General features: G+C 47.0%; 5 protein-coding genes across 5 annotated transcripts; 4 read left to right on the top strand and 1 right to left on the bottom strand.

Moving 5' to 3' along the window:
• Window positions 1-150: 150 nt before the first annotated feature.
• On the top strand, window positions 151-1,062 carry P175DRAFT_0432687 (HIG1 domain-containing protein; the record flags this gene model as incomplete). The annotated part of the gene is made up of 2 exons (XM_040893554.1): window positions 151-191; window positions 297-1,062. 2 exons carry the CDS (start codon window positions 151-153, stop codon window positions 1,060-1,062), a joined length of 807 nt encoding a protein of 268 aa, XP_040754110.1.
• A 1,983-nt stretch (window positions 1,063-3,045) lies between these two features.
• On the top strand, window positions 3,046-5,361 carry P175DRAFT_0453555 (putative MFS peptide transporter). Its single transcript, XM_040894547.1, has 6 exons — window positions 3,046-3,319; window positions 3,379-3,492; window positions 3,601-4,195; window positions 4,248-4,402; window positions 4,462-4,887; window positions 4,957-5,361. Exons 1-6 carry the CDS (start codon window positions 3,064-3,066, stop codon window positions 5,199-5,201), a joined length of 1,791 nt encoding a protein of 596 aa, XP_040754109.1. The 5' UTR covers window positions 3,046-3,063; the 3' UTR covers window positions 5,202-5,361.
• Window positions 5,362-5,671: 310 nt separating this feature from the next.
• Window positions 5,672-7,035, bottom strand: P175DRAFT_0521830 (uncharacterized protein). Its single transcript, XM_040899224.1, has 2 exons — window positions 6,667-7,035; window positions 5,672-6,562 (listed from the first exon to the last, which is right to left on the bottom strand). The coding sequence occupies exons 1-2, from the start codon at window positions 6,919-6,921 to the stop codon at window positions 5,903-5,905; spliced, it is 915 nt and encodes a 304-aa protein (XP_040754108.1). The 5' UTR covers window positions 6,922-7,035; the 3' UTR covers window positions 5,672-5,902.
• A 1,752-nt stretch (window positions 7,036-8,787) lies between these two features.
• P175DRAFT_0529792 (uncharacterized protein) lies at window positions 8,788-9,756 on the top strand (the record flags this gene model as incomplete). Its single annotated transcript, XM_040899723.1, has 2 exons — window positions 8,788-8,986; window positions 9,050-9,756. The coding sequence occupies 2 exons, from the start codon at window positions 8,788-8,790 to the stop codon at window positions 9,754-9,756; spliced, it is 906 nt and encodes a 301-aa protein (XP_040754107.1).
• Window positions 9,757-11,124: 1,368 nt separating this feature from the next.
• P175DRAFT_0507518 (uncharacterized protein) lies at window positions 11,125-12,182 on the top strand (the record flags this gene model as incomplete). The annotated part of the gene is made up of 5 exons (XM_040898277.1): window positions 11,125-11,190; window positions 11,229-11,661; window positions 11,693-11,852; window positions 11,914-11,991; window positions 12,044-12,182. 5 exons carry the CDS (start codon window positions 11,125-11,127, stop codon window positions 12,180-12,182), a joined length of 876 nt encoding a protein of 291 aa, XP_040754106.1.
• Between the last annotated feature and the right edge of the window lie 3,630 nt (window positions 12,183-15,812).

Raw genomic sequence — 15,812 nt, 5'->3', positions numbered from 1 at the left:
AGAAAATTCTTTCCTGTCACAAGCCACTTTGCTATATATTTGCCAAAATTTGTCTCTCACTTCAAGCTGCCTGACTGCTTAATCACCGTGATTATTCTATTGTCGTTCTTCTGCATTTTCCAACCCCACATCCATCATTAATTGCTCATCATGAAGCTCCTCACCAAAGAAGAAGAGGATGCCCACTACAGGTAAGTGCCACACATCGCCAAAGATAAGGGGCGGGAGGAGGGGAGAGGGAAAAAAAAAAAAAAAAAAAAACAGAATCAACTAACATGATCGTTCCCTCCCTCTAGCTCTGTGGTGAAAGGCGGCACAATCGGCGGAATCCTCGGTCTAGTCGGCGGCGCCGCAGGTGTAATGCTCGCGTCCCGCCGCTACCACACAATCCGCACCCTGACCCTCCCCATGAAAACCTTCCTCGTCACATCGAGCGGCACATTTGTTGGAATCGTCTCCGCCGATAACGCCTCGCGGGCCTTCGAAGCATCCCGAAACCAGGACCTGCAGTGGTACGAGAACCGCGAGGAGCGTCTCCGCCGCGAGGAACTGGCACAAATGAGCTTCTCGGACCGCGCGATGGCCTGGGCACGGCGTGAGCGGTACACCATCGTCGGAGTCACCTGGCTCGCGAGCATGGTTGGGTCGTTTGCGCTGGTCGGGCGGAACCCGTATCTGACCGCGCAGCAGAAGATCGTGCAGGCCAGGGTGTATGCGCAGGGATTGACGCTGGCCGTGTTGGTTGCGTCGGCGGCGTTTGAGATTTCAGAGAGTAAGAGGGTCCGGAGGGAGCTTGAGGCGCGTGCAGCGGCCGGCGGCGCTGGTGGGGATGCGGCTGGTTCGAAGCTGAGTGTGGATCCGGGCCACGAGGAAGAGGGGGATCTGTGGAAGGAGATGGTGGCGGCTGAGGAGGAGAGGTTGAAGAAGAAACATCAATCGCTTTATGAGTCACATTCGCACTCGCATTCAAAATCGCATGCCAAGAAACAGGCTGAGGTCGAAGCTCCTGCTCCTGCTCCTGCTCCTGTGGAGAAGACAAGTTCAGGGGAGGAGAAGGAGTAGGAATGGCAAAAGGTGTGCTAACTTTGCATTGTTTTTTCAAATGATTAGGGAGGGGAGGAGAGAATAGAATCGGTTGTCTAGCATTTGCGTGGTCGGGCAGGCTCTTGATGTACCACGTTTGGTCTCTGTTTTACTAGTTTCTTGTACACTCCCTTCTCTTAATTCCATTATGACTATTCTCATGTTTAACCTGCCTACTGGTGTTCATGTATCGCGTGTGCTGCTTGACTACTGTCATACGGTGTACAGCAAGACAAACTAAAGTATAGACACTTAACTTGGTTGGATGTAGGGGGAGTACGGAGTACTGGTCCTACGCTGGTCCCCCGGGATTAAACATGTAATATTAGTTCTATAACTCCACGGAGGATACACTACATGGACTACCAAAGTTTTCATCATGAACTGGGCCTATATCCCGGCTGTTTAATTAACAAAGCCCTAACTGCATGGTGTATTTTGATATGGATGATATATAGGCTACACGTGGCAAAAATTCCAAAAGAACTATCCCTCACAGTATCCAGATTTATATAGTTTTTGCCCCTTGACCTTGAGAGCTTCATTTTTAAAGTATTATAGAATGGTTCAAGAAGGAAAGTGATGCAGCATTAAAATATACAGTAAGGTTGGTACTTCTAAGCAAGTATGTTTGGATATAAGGGTACATACCGGTGGATTTATACAGGTGAATGACTCATGAATACAAGACAAAGAGACTGGAAGTAGGTAACAGAGCTACTATAGTGAATAAATAAATATCAAACCACTTTGCAAAGTGCTGATACAACATTGCTGGGCAACTCCAATCCAATGAACACTGTCTCCTTTCAATATCAAGAACACCCCATATCTCCTTATCCACTAGCGCTAAGGGCCATAGGACCATAGGCATAGGTGCACTAAACTGCACTAATCCCTACCCCATGTTCCACCAAAGTGCGCTAAAAAGCCTGGGCGAAGGCCTTGATTTAGCCTCCCTCCATCTCCCGAGGCGCGATTGACGTCAAACTTGCCGTCTCTCCTTGGCGTTCTCGATGTACGTAGTATATGAGCGCGCTATCTTCGAGCATGGCTGTCAAACCGGTTTGCTGCATCTGCCCCCATTCCAATGCCATGGTGCGTGGACGAAAGTATTCTCTTGCCCGAATGGGGTCTCTCGGAGTTTCCCGAGTCGACGTGTGCAAGCCTTGGCACGTTGTGATACCGTAGAAGGAGCAAGCCTTAGGTCTGAATTTTTTTTTTTTTTGATTTATGCCGGGTTTCTGAGGTTGGTGTGAATCGTGGGGGACCTGCATTTTCGACGCCATGGTCTAGACAAACCCAACTCACGAGACACAGATCTTTTCCCCTGCAAATGTGTCATATCACGCCTATGGCATCTTTGGGCCCAGCCCAGGCCGAGACAGTGGGTGCGGTTCATAGCGGTTTACGCTGTTGATAGCCCAGTCCGCCGATATGCAGGGCCCTCTCGTTGTAGGAATCTGCCTTCTGGAAATTCCAAGGTAGCGTATCAAGTTCTAGCTAGCGTCAGACTCGTCCTCACACAGGCATCGATTAGAAAGAACATAAAAACAGATTGGGGAATAGGTGTGCCATGTAACCTAGCTAACCTGCAGGATCCATCGTCTCGCTCCGAAGATGGACTTTGGCGGCCTCGTCCTCGGCTGGTTGTATGTTAATGGCTGGAGACAAAATACTCCGCAATCCATACGATTGAAGGAGTAAATTTCCAATTGAAGTAAGGGTTAATTAGGGCATTGTGTGATATGGGAGTCAAGTCAGTATTGGGGCGTTTCAGTGAAGATAAAAGACGCACTAACAGGTCAACATTCACTGCACTCACTTGCATTCACTTTTCTTGTTTTCCCTGGCTCCTTCACTCCCACCTCTCTACTTCTAGACTTCCCCTCATCTCTTTTTCCTTTATTTTGCCTTGTGTTCCTTCATTTTCATCTCTTCATCTAAGAAAATACCTGTTGACCCGAATCTAGCATCATCATGGTTGCTACCCTAGACTCAGATATGGTTCAATACGATCACAAACAGAACCCCATTGAGGCTCCTCTCGAGGAGAAAGAAACAACAGTGGTCTGCGCAGCTCCTCGGCTGCTCAATTGTGATGGACGCGAGTACCCAACGGAGGAAGAGATCCATACGCTGCGTCGAGTCGCTGGCAACGTTCACTGGACTGCATATACCGTTGCCTTTGTGGAGTTGTGCGAACGCTTTTCTTATTATGGAACCACAGCTGTGTGTATGTGTCACTGTTGCTCATACGGTCCTGGTTGAAAACATTGATGCTAACTTATACAGTTACGAATTTCATCCAACAGCCGCTTCCTGATCACTCCAGCGCCGGTGCCGGTTTCAGTGGACAGTCTGGTGCTCTAGGCCAGGGCCAACGAGCCTCCACTGGACTGCAACTATGTATGTTCTGTTACGAATTACCTCCTTCGCCCTATGTCCCTCCATCATCATATTTTATCTTCTTATCCCCTCTCCGAACGAATTCATCTACTGACATATATACCTTAGTCAGTCAGTTTTGGTGTTATTTGATGCCCATTTTTGGAGCCTGGTTGGCGGATGAGTTCTGGGGCCGACTCAAAACAATCCAGGTGTCAATCGCCTTTGCCATGGTGGGACATATCATTCTGATCATCTCTGCGCTGCCTCCCGTGATTGCACATCCAGACAGAGCCTTAGGATGTTTCGCAGTCGGTCTCGTGATCTTTGGCGTTGGCGTTGGAGGGTTCAAGTCGAACATTGCTCCTTTGATCGCAGAACAGCACAAAGAGACCAAGATGTACATCAAGATTGACCCGAAGACCGGGGAGCGCGTCATTGTCGACCGAATACAAACAATCACCCGCATTTTCCTCTACTTCTACCTTGTGATCAACGTGGGCGCGTTGATCGGCGCCATTGTCATGGTGTACGCCGAGAAATATGTTGGATTCTGGCTCTCCTTCCTGATCCCTACTGCCCTCTTTGCCCTCTGCCCGATGGTACTATTCTTTTGCCGTCACAAGTACCAGGTTACTCCTCCTACTGGATCCGTTGCTGCCAAGGCGTTCAAGCTTTGGTCGTTCGCCCTGAAGCCTTGCTGGTCCTGGAACCCTATCACCTTGTAAGTGCTTCGATATGGCTTCGATCTTGGGGAAACTTGCTAATCCCTGCAGCGTGAAAAACTGCCGCAGACCTGGATTTTGGGAGGATGTGAAGCCAAGTAGAGTAGAGAAAAAACCCGCCTGGATGACTTTCGATGACCTGTGGGTCGATGAAGTGCGCAGAGCAGTCAAAGCTTGTGCAGTGTTCCTCTGGTATCCTATTTACTGTATGTTCTCCAACTTGAATGTCCCTGGGGAAAGGTAATGTCTAACTAACGCTTTTTAGGGTTGGCATACGGGCAGGTAACTGGCAATTTGATCTCGCAAGCAGCCACAATGCAACTGCACGGTGTGCCTAACGATATCATCAACAACCTTGATCCTCTTGCCCTGATCATTTTCATCCCAGTTATGGACCAATTTGTCTACCCTGGGATTCACAGGATGGGATACAATTTCACCCCACTCAAGAAGATCTACGTCGGCTACATGTTGGCAAGTGCATCGATGATAGCAGCGGCAGTCACTCAGTACTACATCTACAAGATGAGTCCATGCGGAAACCAGGCTAGTTCATGCGACGAACCAGCGCCAATCAACGTCTGGGTGCAGACGCTCCCTTATGTTCTGATTGCCTTTTCTGAGATCTTCACCTCGATCACCGGGTACGAGTACGCGTACACCAAGGCACCTAGGAACATGAAGAGTTTGGGTACGCTCCATCCATTGAATGAAAAAAAAAAAAAAAAAGATTTTCAATACTGACCCTATCCCGATCTAGTTCAATCAATCTACCTTTTCATGAACGCCATCTCGTCGGCCATCCAGCAGGGTCTGACTGGGCTGTCGACCGACCCTCTCCTCATCTGGAATTACGGATTCGTGGCCGTCCTGGCGTTCGTAGCTGGGAATCTGTTTTGGATCACACATTCCGACCTGGACGAGCAGGAAGACGAACTGAACGAACTCGAGGCGTCTGATTACCTGGGCCGCGACACACAGCGAGATCCCGAGAGAACGGCGTAATCGACCGAGTACATGCTCTGTATAACTATCTTGATTCAATATTTGGCATGGATAGGAGAGGATATATGAGCTAATGTAGTTAGTTATCGTAGCGATAACCAGACCTAATCCAGTTAGCCTGGCTTTTCAATCAAATAAGGTGTCAAACTTTGGATACCGCTAACTAGCAATCTAACTACTTATGTATAGTTAGACCATTTTTACCCCTGTTCCCTATTTCAATTTTTAGACCTTCATCCCCAACGGCAGAACCATAAACACTGCCTACCCCGAAGCAAACTCCAAAACCCATGGATTTCAACCACCGAACCTACCGAATCGATCGAATCCAACCTATTTCAACGATCGTCGAAATATTGAAGCCTATCGGAATGACTCACCTAGTCGAAAACCACTGCAAGCAGAGGCAGGAGGAGTAACACATTATATGGCTTCAACAGGAGGAGGTTCAGGCAGAATATATGGCAACCCAATAGATTCCTAGCACACAGATACTTGAATTGGTCATCAAAAGCCTCATTACGGCTCTATTTCCCCCCGACTTGGGGGTCTTTATTTATACCATGCAAATGATCGAAGATTCCATATGAATAGTGAAATAGACTGTTCAAGTCCTCATGCACTGTGCAAGTAATAAAGACAAAACTGGGAAATACAAAATATACAAGAAATAGAAAGCAAGAAAGAAGGCATGGTAAAGATCACTTGTTATCAATAAAAACACTCTCCGTTTCCAACCAAGTACTCAAATCCTTCAAGCCCGGATGAACCTTCCTCAATGCTGCAATATCAGCCTTGTACCCTTCATCGTGGAACCACCGGAACATATATCCGAAATCATTGACCAGCCACATGAACAGACGAACCACGAAATCAAACGTCAACGGCACATCTTTGCCCGTCTTACTCTTGAAGATCTTCGCCATATCATCAAAGGTGAGGTCGTCCCCCGCCAAGGAGATACACTTCCCCTTGTACTCGGCTGGGTGCAAGAACGCCTGCGCACCAAAGAACCCAATATCCGTCACGGCAATCAGCTGCAGCGGCTTCCCCTTCAGGGCGACCTTCCAGGTCGTAGTGAACACCTTGCCTACGAAATCGGGCGTCAGGTTATCCATAAAGGCGACCGGACGAAGAAGTGTCCAGGCCATTTCTGTATTCTTTGAGGAGTCGATCAGGTGTTGCTCGATGTTATGCTTGCTGATGAAATGTGGGATGTTCGTTGGATTCTCGAGGGAGGCATCCCCACCGCGGTCAACGGATGTATGCACAAAGAGCTTGACGTGGTTCTTGAGTGCGGCGTCAACAAGGCCTTTTCCCTGTCGTTCTTCGATATCTCTTGATCCACCGAATGCAGGAACCTATATCATTATTATTCTTTTCTGTCCTTTTTTTTTTTTTTTTTTTTTTTTTTTGAGAAACCAATCAAACAGACCTATCTACATTTACAAATACATTAACATACCTGTACACTAAACACCCCCCAAATGGACTGAGACGTCACTTTCTGCCAGTTGACAAAGATATCTTCCGGTTGGTCGAGGTTCCCCTGCACCAGCTTAATCTTGGGAGACTTCGCCGCGAGTCTCTGGGCCCCAGGAGACGTGACGTCACGGGTGAGCGCGAGGATTTCCAAGTCGTCATCTTGGCCCAGAAGATGGTCGATTACACTGCCGCCTTGTTGGCCCGTGGCACCGGTGATCAGGACTGTTTTGGACATGGTTTTGCGTAGACTGGATCGGAATCAGGGGTCGATCGATCGTGCTTCGGTAAGAAAGAACAGGTGGAAGAGGAGGAGGAGGAGGAGGAGGAGGAGGAGGAAGAAGAAGAAGAGGAGTGCAAGAATGAGGATTTAAGAAGGATTTAGTTCGGTCCGAACTTTAATACGAATTGTTTCTTTGTTGGATTTTAATCTGTGTTACATACCCGAATCCCGACTTGCTTACTCCAGATATAACTAGTTAACTACAGTATACTTGGCTCATGAGGCTCATCAAAGCTCCGTTTATTCACCTTGTTCAGAACCAGAATGAATTACTTCCTGATTAACTTTAGATTGAGTAGTATATGTAGGGGGTTGGTATCCGTAAGTAAAGTCGTTACCAGTCACAACTTCAACAGCAGCTAACCAGAATACCTGCATAGTAGCTAGAATGTATTGCTATATATATTTAATCCCGGATATTCCCATGTCTCTCTACTCTGTATTATACATCGCAAACGAGCTATATATAACGTACCTCACTGCAGGAATATTTCAATCGTAGCTACATATGGAAACGATGAACAACACCAAGAGGGTCAACCCCGGTCTCTACAGAGAAACAAACAACATGTGATTATATATGTGATTCTATACATGTATATGCTGCAACTCGGCAAGGATAAGAGTTCAAGAAATAAATATACTCAGGTCCGTCAAAGAGTACTGTATACTCCTATCACCCTCCCCATGTTCTATCCCTCGACTCAATCAGAAACTAAGAAATACCCTCGTCAGTACAGATCAGTACAGTGGCAAGTGCTCAGGTTCATAAGATCTACCAGATTCACGCACGGATTCCCAGCGCGGAGATGATTCCCGTGTCTTACCTCTCAAGCTTGTTTTATTCTCCCAGGTTGGGCTTCGGAAACAAGGGTCCCCTGAGTTAATGCAGGATGCAAGATGACGTTTCTTATCTTGGGTGGTCTCTCTTGCAAAAGTATCCAGCAGTACTCCGTGGTGTTATCTGATAAATCACAACGGCGCATAATGCATAATCCGTACTTTTGTAATCTAAGGCCTCGACCAGGATTGCATGGTGACTCGTAAGTTTTCAGATCGAGGATCCTCGAATCGGATCCGAGCCTTCATCAGAATGTAAGGCAATCGGTACATGATCAAGAAAATCCTGATGACACTCCTAGTGCTTGGAACAAGTTTCAGCAGCAAGTCCTTCGGGGAGATCGGTCTTTGTTTTGACTTGACTTGACGAGTTTGCTGAGAGTTAACACCTTCATGCACGAAGACTCCAGGGTCATCATGGTCCCACAGTTTAATATCTCAGGCCGTTATTTTGGCCCCCCCTTAGTTATCCTGCTGACATGCGGAGAGCTGGCGCGCCCCCGGTGGCTGAGACCCAAAGTCGTTTGACAGTTGATACATCCAAGATGGCGTGCAATGCGATCAATCGCGTTCGTTTGATTGGCTGCACCTCGAAAATCTGTGCCTGTCACTTTGTCGATCACTGTTTCATTGCCTCTGACCATTTGGGGGCATCAAGTGCTTTGGTTGTCCTTCTGACCGCGTGGTGTATGGATGTATCACTGCTTAGAGAGACATGTCGAAAAGAACCCGGAGTTCTGGTTCAAGGGCCCTGAATCGGTGCTAAATTTGGGGGGGAGGGGGGGGGGGAGATCTCGTCTTCGTGTCCTTTTATGGAGAGTAGTTTGTATATAAGTTAGATCTCCGGAGAAGCTTTGTTGGATCATCCATCCATCTCCGTCGAGACTTATTCGCACCAGCTCGGTCTGCATGATTTTTTTTTTCTTTTCTTTTTTCTTCCGACTTCTCTCCAAAAGACCTGAATAAGGAAAATAAGGATCCATGAACCAGCTAGGAGTCCTTCTATCAGCCGAATTCACATTTACTGTCGTCCAGGCTGCAACCCTGCCGCGATCAACTCAAAGGGATCAAATCCCCGACGCGACAACTCAATCTAGCCAGAGAAAGACCAACAAGGAGGAAACAGAGAACAATTGTCTCCCCTCGCTTGCAAAAACAGGATTAGCAATCGGCATCATATGTAGGTACATCGAATCCGATACCATAGAGAGGTCTTTCATGCTGACTTTTCAACCTTGAATAGTGGGGGTCCTATTGATCGCGTGCCTGTTCTTCACCATCATCATGCGCATGAAATACTTTACCCTTCAATCCCTTTTCTCCCGCCGCTCGAGGAAAGGTAGAAAACTCACTAAGCCATGGCCGACCCCAACAGCCGAAACAGGACCCGCGTACGAACACCCCGCTCCCACATCAACAGTAACGACGTATGGCAGTCGACCAAGAGGCACCGCCACGGCGATGACACCAAGGAACGTAATCCAGCCAGTTGACAAAGAGCTCGTCGACCCAAGAAACGTCTCTCCGCCAATCGGCCACCACCAACAAGCATCCCTCGCATATTCAGCATGCACCTCCACCTGCACATTGGATCAGACCACATCACGCCGTCCACTCGTTCTTGTGCCGGTGGTGCAGCAACAGCAGCAAGACACAGCGTCCACTCAAGGATATGAATCAATCAAACCACATTCCCCGTTACTTCCACCGCCGTTATCGCTTCCCCCCCTGCGCCCGTCACGGCCTCTGACCCCGACCCGGCTAGAACCGCCAGCGAGTCCATCCCCCAGTCGTCTGACCACAACTACTCGTTCTTCAGCAACTTTCCCATGGGGGTTCGAGCCATACGCATCGGAGGATGTACCTGTTGCGGATACTCTATCGGAGGACCAGGTGTTGATTCTCCCCTCCCCACCTAACATTCCTCAATTCTACGCACGGGGATTTTAGGACAATTGATCCCGGCAGTTGTGCACCTCAGCCCCTGAAGGGGAAAAAAAAAAAAAAAAAGGAACGTAACAACATCTGTTCTCTATGAGGGTCTGATTAAGTCTTGCCTTACTCCGCTCTCTCCTAGAAAATCAGAAAGAATTCCACGTTCCACGATGACAAAGGATACGGGTTAATTTTCAGCACGGATCTCGCAGTCGAGGTGCATACAGGAGTTATTATGGCGTAAGCTTGGATGCATGCATTTTTGGAGAAGGGCACTTCGCAGGGGGATATTTTGTTCAATGTTTTCAAGTTGCAGGTTATGTTTCATGGTTAGATACCTCTCAGGTTAAGGAGCTGGACTTTTCCTTGTTAATGTATTATCTTACTTCCAGGGACTGGACTAGTATTACTATAATGTAAACTAATGTCGCTTGTGCAGGATCAGTTCCTTGTCAATTCTCTGGTCTTCGTAGAAGATACAGCCCGCTAGAAAGTACTAGGGGTAACTACTAGATACTGTGCAAGTCAGCTTATAAGTACTAGGTAGCCGGACTATGACAAGTCTGAGGAAGCTCTTAGTTCGAGAGGAAATATCATTCTTGGAGCACTCGCTGTACTCTCCCTAGTGAGGTGTGTATATTTATAGTGGTATTTAATAATAATCTTGTCTGAACAATGCTAAGGCACAAACATAAAAGGAATAATTATAACCAAAGATACTTATATTTTAGATCTATCTATAATCAGTAAACCAGATACTATGAAATACTATGCTAATAACCACATGTTATGTGTTGCTAAAACTCTTCTCTGTGGTGATGGTGGAAGTGGTGGTTAAAGTCTTTGTTAAAGTGAATAAGAACCTTCCAGGTGAATCTAGCATCCCGACATGAAATAACTAAATCTGACCTAGGATTGCAATCTAGATCTACAAATAGCATCAAAGCTTAATCAGCCGCCCCTGCATGCTTCACATATTATACTAGGTCTCCTTATTATTTAGCTAGTGTTGCTACACACAGATTACCCTGGATTTATCTCTTTTGAATTCAAGATAGAACCAATTCATCATCAAGATACTGCCTGACTAGCCAATACTATTATAGCTTGCTGTGACAGGTTAGTTTGTGGGGTTGTGGGGTTGAAAAGGGGTTCTATACTTAATCCGGACTAGCCTCTGTAAATCACCCCACTTTGTAAAGCTTGGTGCTCCGCTCACGTGAAATTAGTATGTATATAGGTAGTCATTCGTTGCTCATTCCTCTCCCTTCCGCCTCCTCCTACCTAAGTTGAACTCGTTGGCTGAAACTGCCCATACTTTCAAGCTGCCCTGTTATACCTTCATCCACCTATCACTAGAGATACCTGCTCGCAAGAATCATCATGGAATTTCGTTCCAGACCGACTGACTTCGATGCCCGATTGATCCGCCGCCTGGTAGGGACTAAGGTCACACTACCTTTTCTAACTTCGACCCCCCGCAACAGCCATCTGCCTCTTCCTCCACGTCTGCCATCTCTCCCTCTGCGGCCCACCCTCCTGGGGTCTCCCCTCCTGCAGCCTCGCCTCCTCCGGCTTCGCTTACTACGGCCTCCTCCGCTACGGCCCCTACAACTTCCTTCTCTGGTTCGCCCACCCCAGGAATCGCCCGCTCGTGGATCATCACGGAAAAGCTCGGGGAGAGGGCTGTTCATCTCGCACAGGACGATGTCGACATGGGCGTTGGGACTCCTATGACAGTTGGCAAATTTCTGTGCCACCTCGAGGAGGACCCGGGGCAGATAGCGTTCATGCGAATATATTATCAGATTCCCACCACTGGGACGGAGGACGCTGATCTGGCTACACTGGCGCAGCAAATCCAACCTCCTGAGGTGTGTGGGGAACTAGAGGCATATAAGCAACTGATGAGTCAAGGCTGTAGCTCTGTTCCACGGTTCCTGGGTTACAGCGAAAAAAAAGCAAGAGGAACATGATCTCGTTCCTGGTGGCTATATCAAATACCTTGTATGGGAAAAGGTGCCTGGGTTGCCTCTTACCGAGGAATTTTTCTGGAGCTTGGATCCCCTTGTACGAGAGGATATCCGTGCCAAGTTTCGTGCTGCCTACGAGTCAGTTTACGCCAAACCCAAGAATGGTAGACAGGAAAAAGAAAGCTAATATCATTAACAGAGAGATGCTGCGTTGCGGTGTAAAACCACAGCTGTCTAGAATCTCGAAGATCATCTATGATCAGTCCACTGGCACTGTGTACGTCAAGGATTCTACTACATATATTGGGAATATTTACTAATGAGTTCAGTCGCATTTCGGGGCTCCGAAGGGGATGGCCAATCCTGGATAAAATTCAATGGTCAGACACCCGTTATGTCGCGTACGGGCTGGCTAATCGACCCGACGAAACGGACTGGCGTTCTCACCCGGAGAAATGGGAGTTATGAAAAGGTCAGCAACGTTACAGTCAGTGAGCATCAGATTGAGTTTAAATTGCTGCTCTCCGTCAGAAGTGTTCTGCAAGTCGAAACACACGAGAACCAGACCTGGCGAAACGAGGTCCTGGGCCTGGCACTTCGGACCCGGGATCCCTATACCTACGGTAACACCGAGGTTGGGGATGAACACGGTGTCCCAAGGCCGTTTCCATAAGTACTTTGGCGACGTGCTTTAACTCCATCTTCGCATCGCAGGCAAAGGGAATCCGCTTTGCAGATTTCAAATGCGTCCAGTCTACCTTCACTGGCACGCCTGATGTGATTTTTTTGAAGGATGATAATCACGTTTTGAAGGTCGTGGGGGGAGCTCAAGGTGCCGTGGGTTCGCGAGCACTGCCTTGAAAATACGCTCGACGACGACGACGACCTAAGGAAAATACTCGCTCAGCCAATCAAGTACATGCAGAAGCTAGGCTGTGTGTATGGGTTTCTCAGCAACTACAGAGAGACGATCTTCCTAAGGCAGCTCGTTAATAACCAAGGCACGTGGAGGGTCGAGTATTCTCCGGTGGTCAAATCATCTACCACAATATGACAGAGGCGCGACCAACCCCCCGGTTGTCTCTGTCAAGGCAGTGTTTCTTCCATTTAGGGTGTGATTCGTTGAACCAGGGGCCAGTTAACAACATTACACCGCGATGGGTCATAGAGAAATAGTGCGCTTAGTTAGAGGCGGCTTGGAGACTTTAGTTATAACATGTAGGGAAGCGCTAAACCCGAAATAGCATGCTAACCCACTTGGAGTGTAATTTCCTGTCACTGAATTATACAGAGTTACGAGTATCTATCTACTTATGTAGTTCCTTTCCATGTTCTTGCCCCATCCCTGATTAGCGTCCAGTACCTATGCACCCTGGTGGATATGTAACCGCGGCTTGTCGCAAATGGATAGTTAACTAACTATGTGGTCCTATTAGCTCCACTTGGGCCACATGGGGTTGAACTTTGAAGAGGGGGGAAAAAGAGCCAACTCTGGCGGAGCGGGGAGGCACAGGTTTTCCGCATGAAATTTGGCTGCTGTAGTTACTGTCCTTGGACATCTAATCCTACGGTAGGGTACTCCGTAAGGGTACGCTTGACAAAGGGTCAAGGCGCCACATTTCGGTTAAGTAAAAGGAGCTGCTGGATGCTGCATATGTCTGATTCCCCGCTACTACTGCCAGTAAATCCCGTTGTCTGTCCGCTCTCCGTTCCTATCCCAGAAAAAGATAATAGAATCAAGCAAGGTAAAAATAAGATTAAAAAGAAAAAAATTCAGAAAAAAAAAAAAAAAAAAAAAAAAAAAAAAACTGCTGCTGCTGCTGCTGCGCTGGACCAAACATGTGATGCTGGCGATGCTGGTGACTTGAGCTTGGAGTATGTCGGAACAAGTCGAGACAGGGGATGGCTGATACACCACACTGATGCATTCGTTTGTTGAATTGACAGAAAAAAAAAAAAATTATCCAAACAAATCTAGATATGCCCAATCTTCTGTGAACTCCTTTTTTTTTTTCCCCCAGACGCCATGTGTAGACGCCATGTGTACATGATGCTGCCCAAATCAAATCGACAAATACATAGATTTTTGCCTTTTGATGTTGATAACACAACCAAGAATGAGCCCGCAAAGAGAAAGGAGACAATAACCTCGAAAAAATAAGCAAATAGACAAGCGAGGGAGGGAAAAAGAAAAGAAGAAAAAAGAAACTGTTTGCAAAAGTTCGTGTTGTGTGTTTGCAACGGATTGTCGTGAAAAATCGTGATATCAAGAGGTAGTGGAAAAGGGCTTCGGATAACCCCTCTGCAGGAGCCACCGGCACCGGCCGCAGTAACCCGGGCTGAAATTCTGCCGGTGTAAGGGACCATGGGCATGGCCGACAATTGCAAAAGATTCATCAGTGGCAAAGAAGGCATTTCCCCACGACCACAATGAATCGATCATGTGGGGAGTCGGAGCAACGGCTTTCCTTGGATCCATCGACGGAGGTGCGGATAATATGGGAGCTGGGCTGGCTACAGGTGCTGTAGATATAGTAGTTTTTGAAGTAATTGCACATGACGGGTAGGTAGGTAGGCTGTTGATGGGTAAAATAGTCCGAAAGATTAAGGAAAAAGGAGGTTGTGGTTGGGGAAGTTGGTTCAGAGTTGGAGAATGCGGATCTTAAAACAGGTTCAGGTTCATACTCCACGGTGAACCAGAGGAAGAATAATATATAGTAGGAAAGCTCCTCCTACCCATGATGGTCAAACCTGCGAGTTGCCAGTATCCAGGATGGGTCATCACAAGCCAGGAGTTGCCGTAAGGAAGGTAACTAAAGGTACGGGACAGGGGAGAAGAAACAAATTTTATTTTATTTTATTATTATAGATGAGTTATTATTATTATAATAATGGTTATGGTTATGGTTATTATTATTTGGATTGCTTTTTTTTATTATTATTTCCTATATTAAACCAGGGTAATATGCTGCATGAACTAACATCTCTTCCTCGTCAAATAAAAACAAGGAATAGGAACAGGACAAAGCCCCAGCACGATGGAACAACATGTTTCGGAACCATGTCAACTAAGGAACCTATGCCATGGTTGCAAAATCAGTGAAGGGAGCAAGTGGAAATAGTCCCACCTAACGTGGTCCAAGTCGTGAGGTGAGGTCTGTTTCGGACTGATCGGGATACATAATGGGAGATCGACGCGGTCCCTTCAAAAACCGTTGATGCTTCAACTGCACGTGGCGCTAGCTAGGATCTTCATGCACGCCCAAGTTGATACTGGACGAAGTTGATATGACTAGATAGGAGCAAATGTTTAAGGTGGTTTTTTTTTTCAAGAGTTCGTAGTATGGAGCGGGTCCGGTTACGGCGTTCCTGGGCTGAAGAGTCTCTTAGGACTTGGGCTCATGCACAGGATCTCAATCGATTTGGACAAGCCGGGTCAACAGAGTATGGGGAAATTCGCAAGTTTCTCACTTCCTCTGCCTTGTTATTGGCTAAAGGGACTCATATTTGTTGGTGGTGCCTGCAGTGGCCCCACGCCCGGAATAGCTTTTGCAGGGACGGACGCTGGCCAACACTATATTGATTCTTTGTATATCGAGCAATGTTATTTCTTCTCTTGGTCTACCTTCTTGGGAGAGATAATACAAAAGAACCTAGTGGAAGATAAAACTTTTTCTGTCCTCCGTACTAAGAATCCTCGTCCCGAGTAATTCGACGAAATGCCGCTATCTTCGCTTACTATTGGTTCCTTTGAAGATCCCGGAGGGACTGGAGATTACTATCATCATTGCAATTAAAATTTTTTTTCTGGGAAAATTAGGGACTTCGACTAAGACAAAGAAGCCAAAGTCAAAGTGGCTGTGAGGGAAATCCACTCCGACTAGATGATAAAATGAGAATTCTCTCTCATCCGGAATCTTTCTCCCTCTCCGCTTTCTTTCTATGGAGAAATCGTCAATTTTGGGACGACTAAGTTAACCCTAAGATTCTGTCAGAAGCCAGTAGCAGCTGGTATTTTTAGATAGATTTATTGTGCTGTGGACAGTCCCTATTTCTTCCTTATTATCATCATCATCATCATGTATTCATATCATTATA

This window comes from Aspergillus ochraceoroseus (assembly GCF_002846915.1).
Source record: "Aspergillus ochraceoroseus IBT 24754 chromosome Unknown P175scaffold_2, whole genome shotgun sequence".
Taxonomy (NCBI): domain Eukaryota; kingdom Fungi; phylum Ascomycota; class Eurotiomycetes; order Eurotiales; family Aspergillaceae; genus Aspergillus; species Aspergillus ochraceoroseus.
This window is presented reverse-complemented; position numbering and strand designations above follow the sequence as displayed.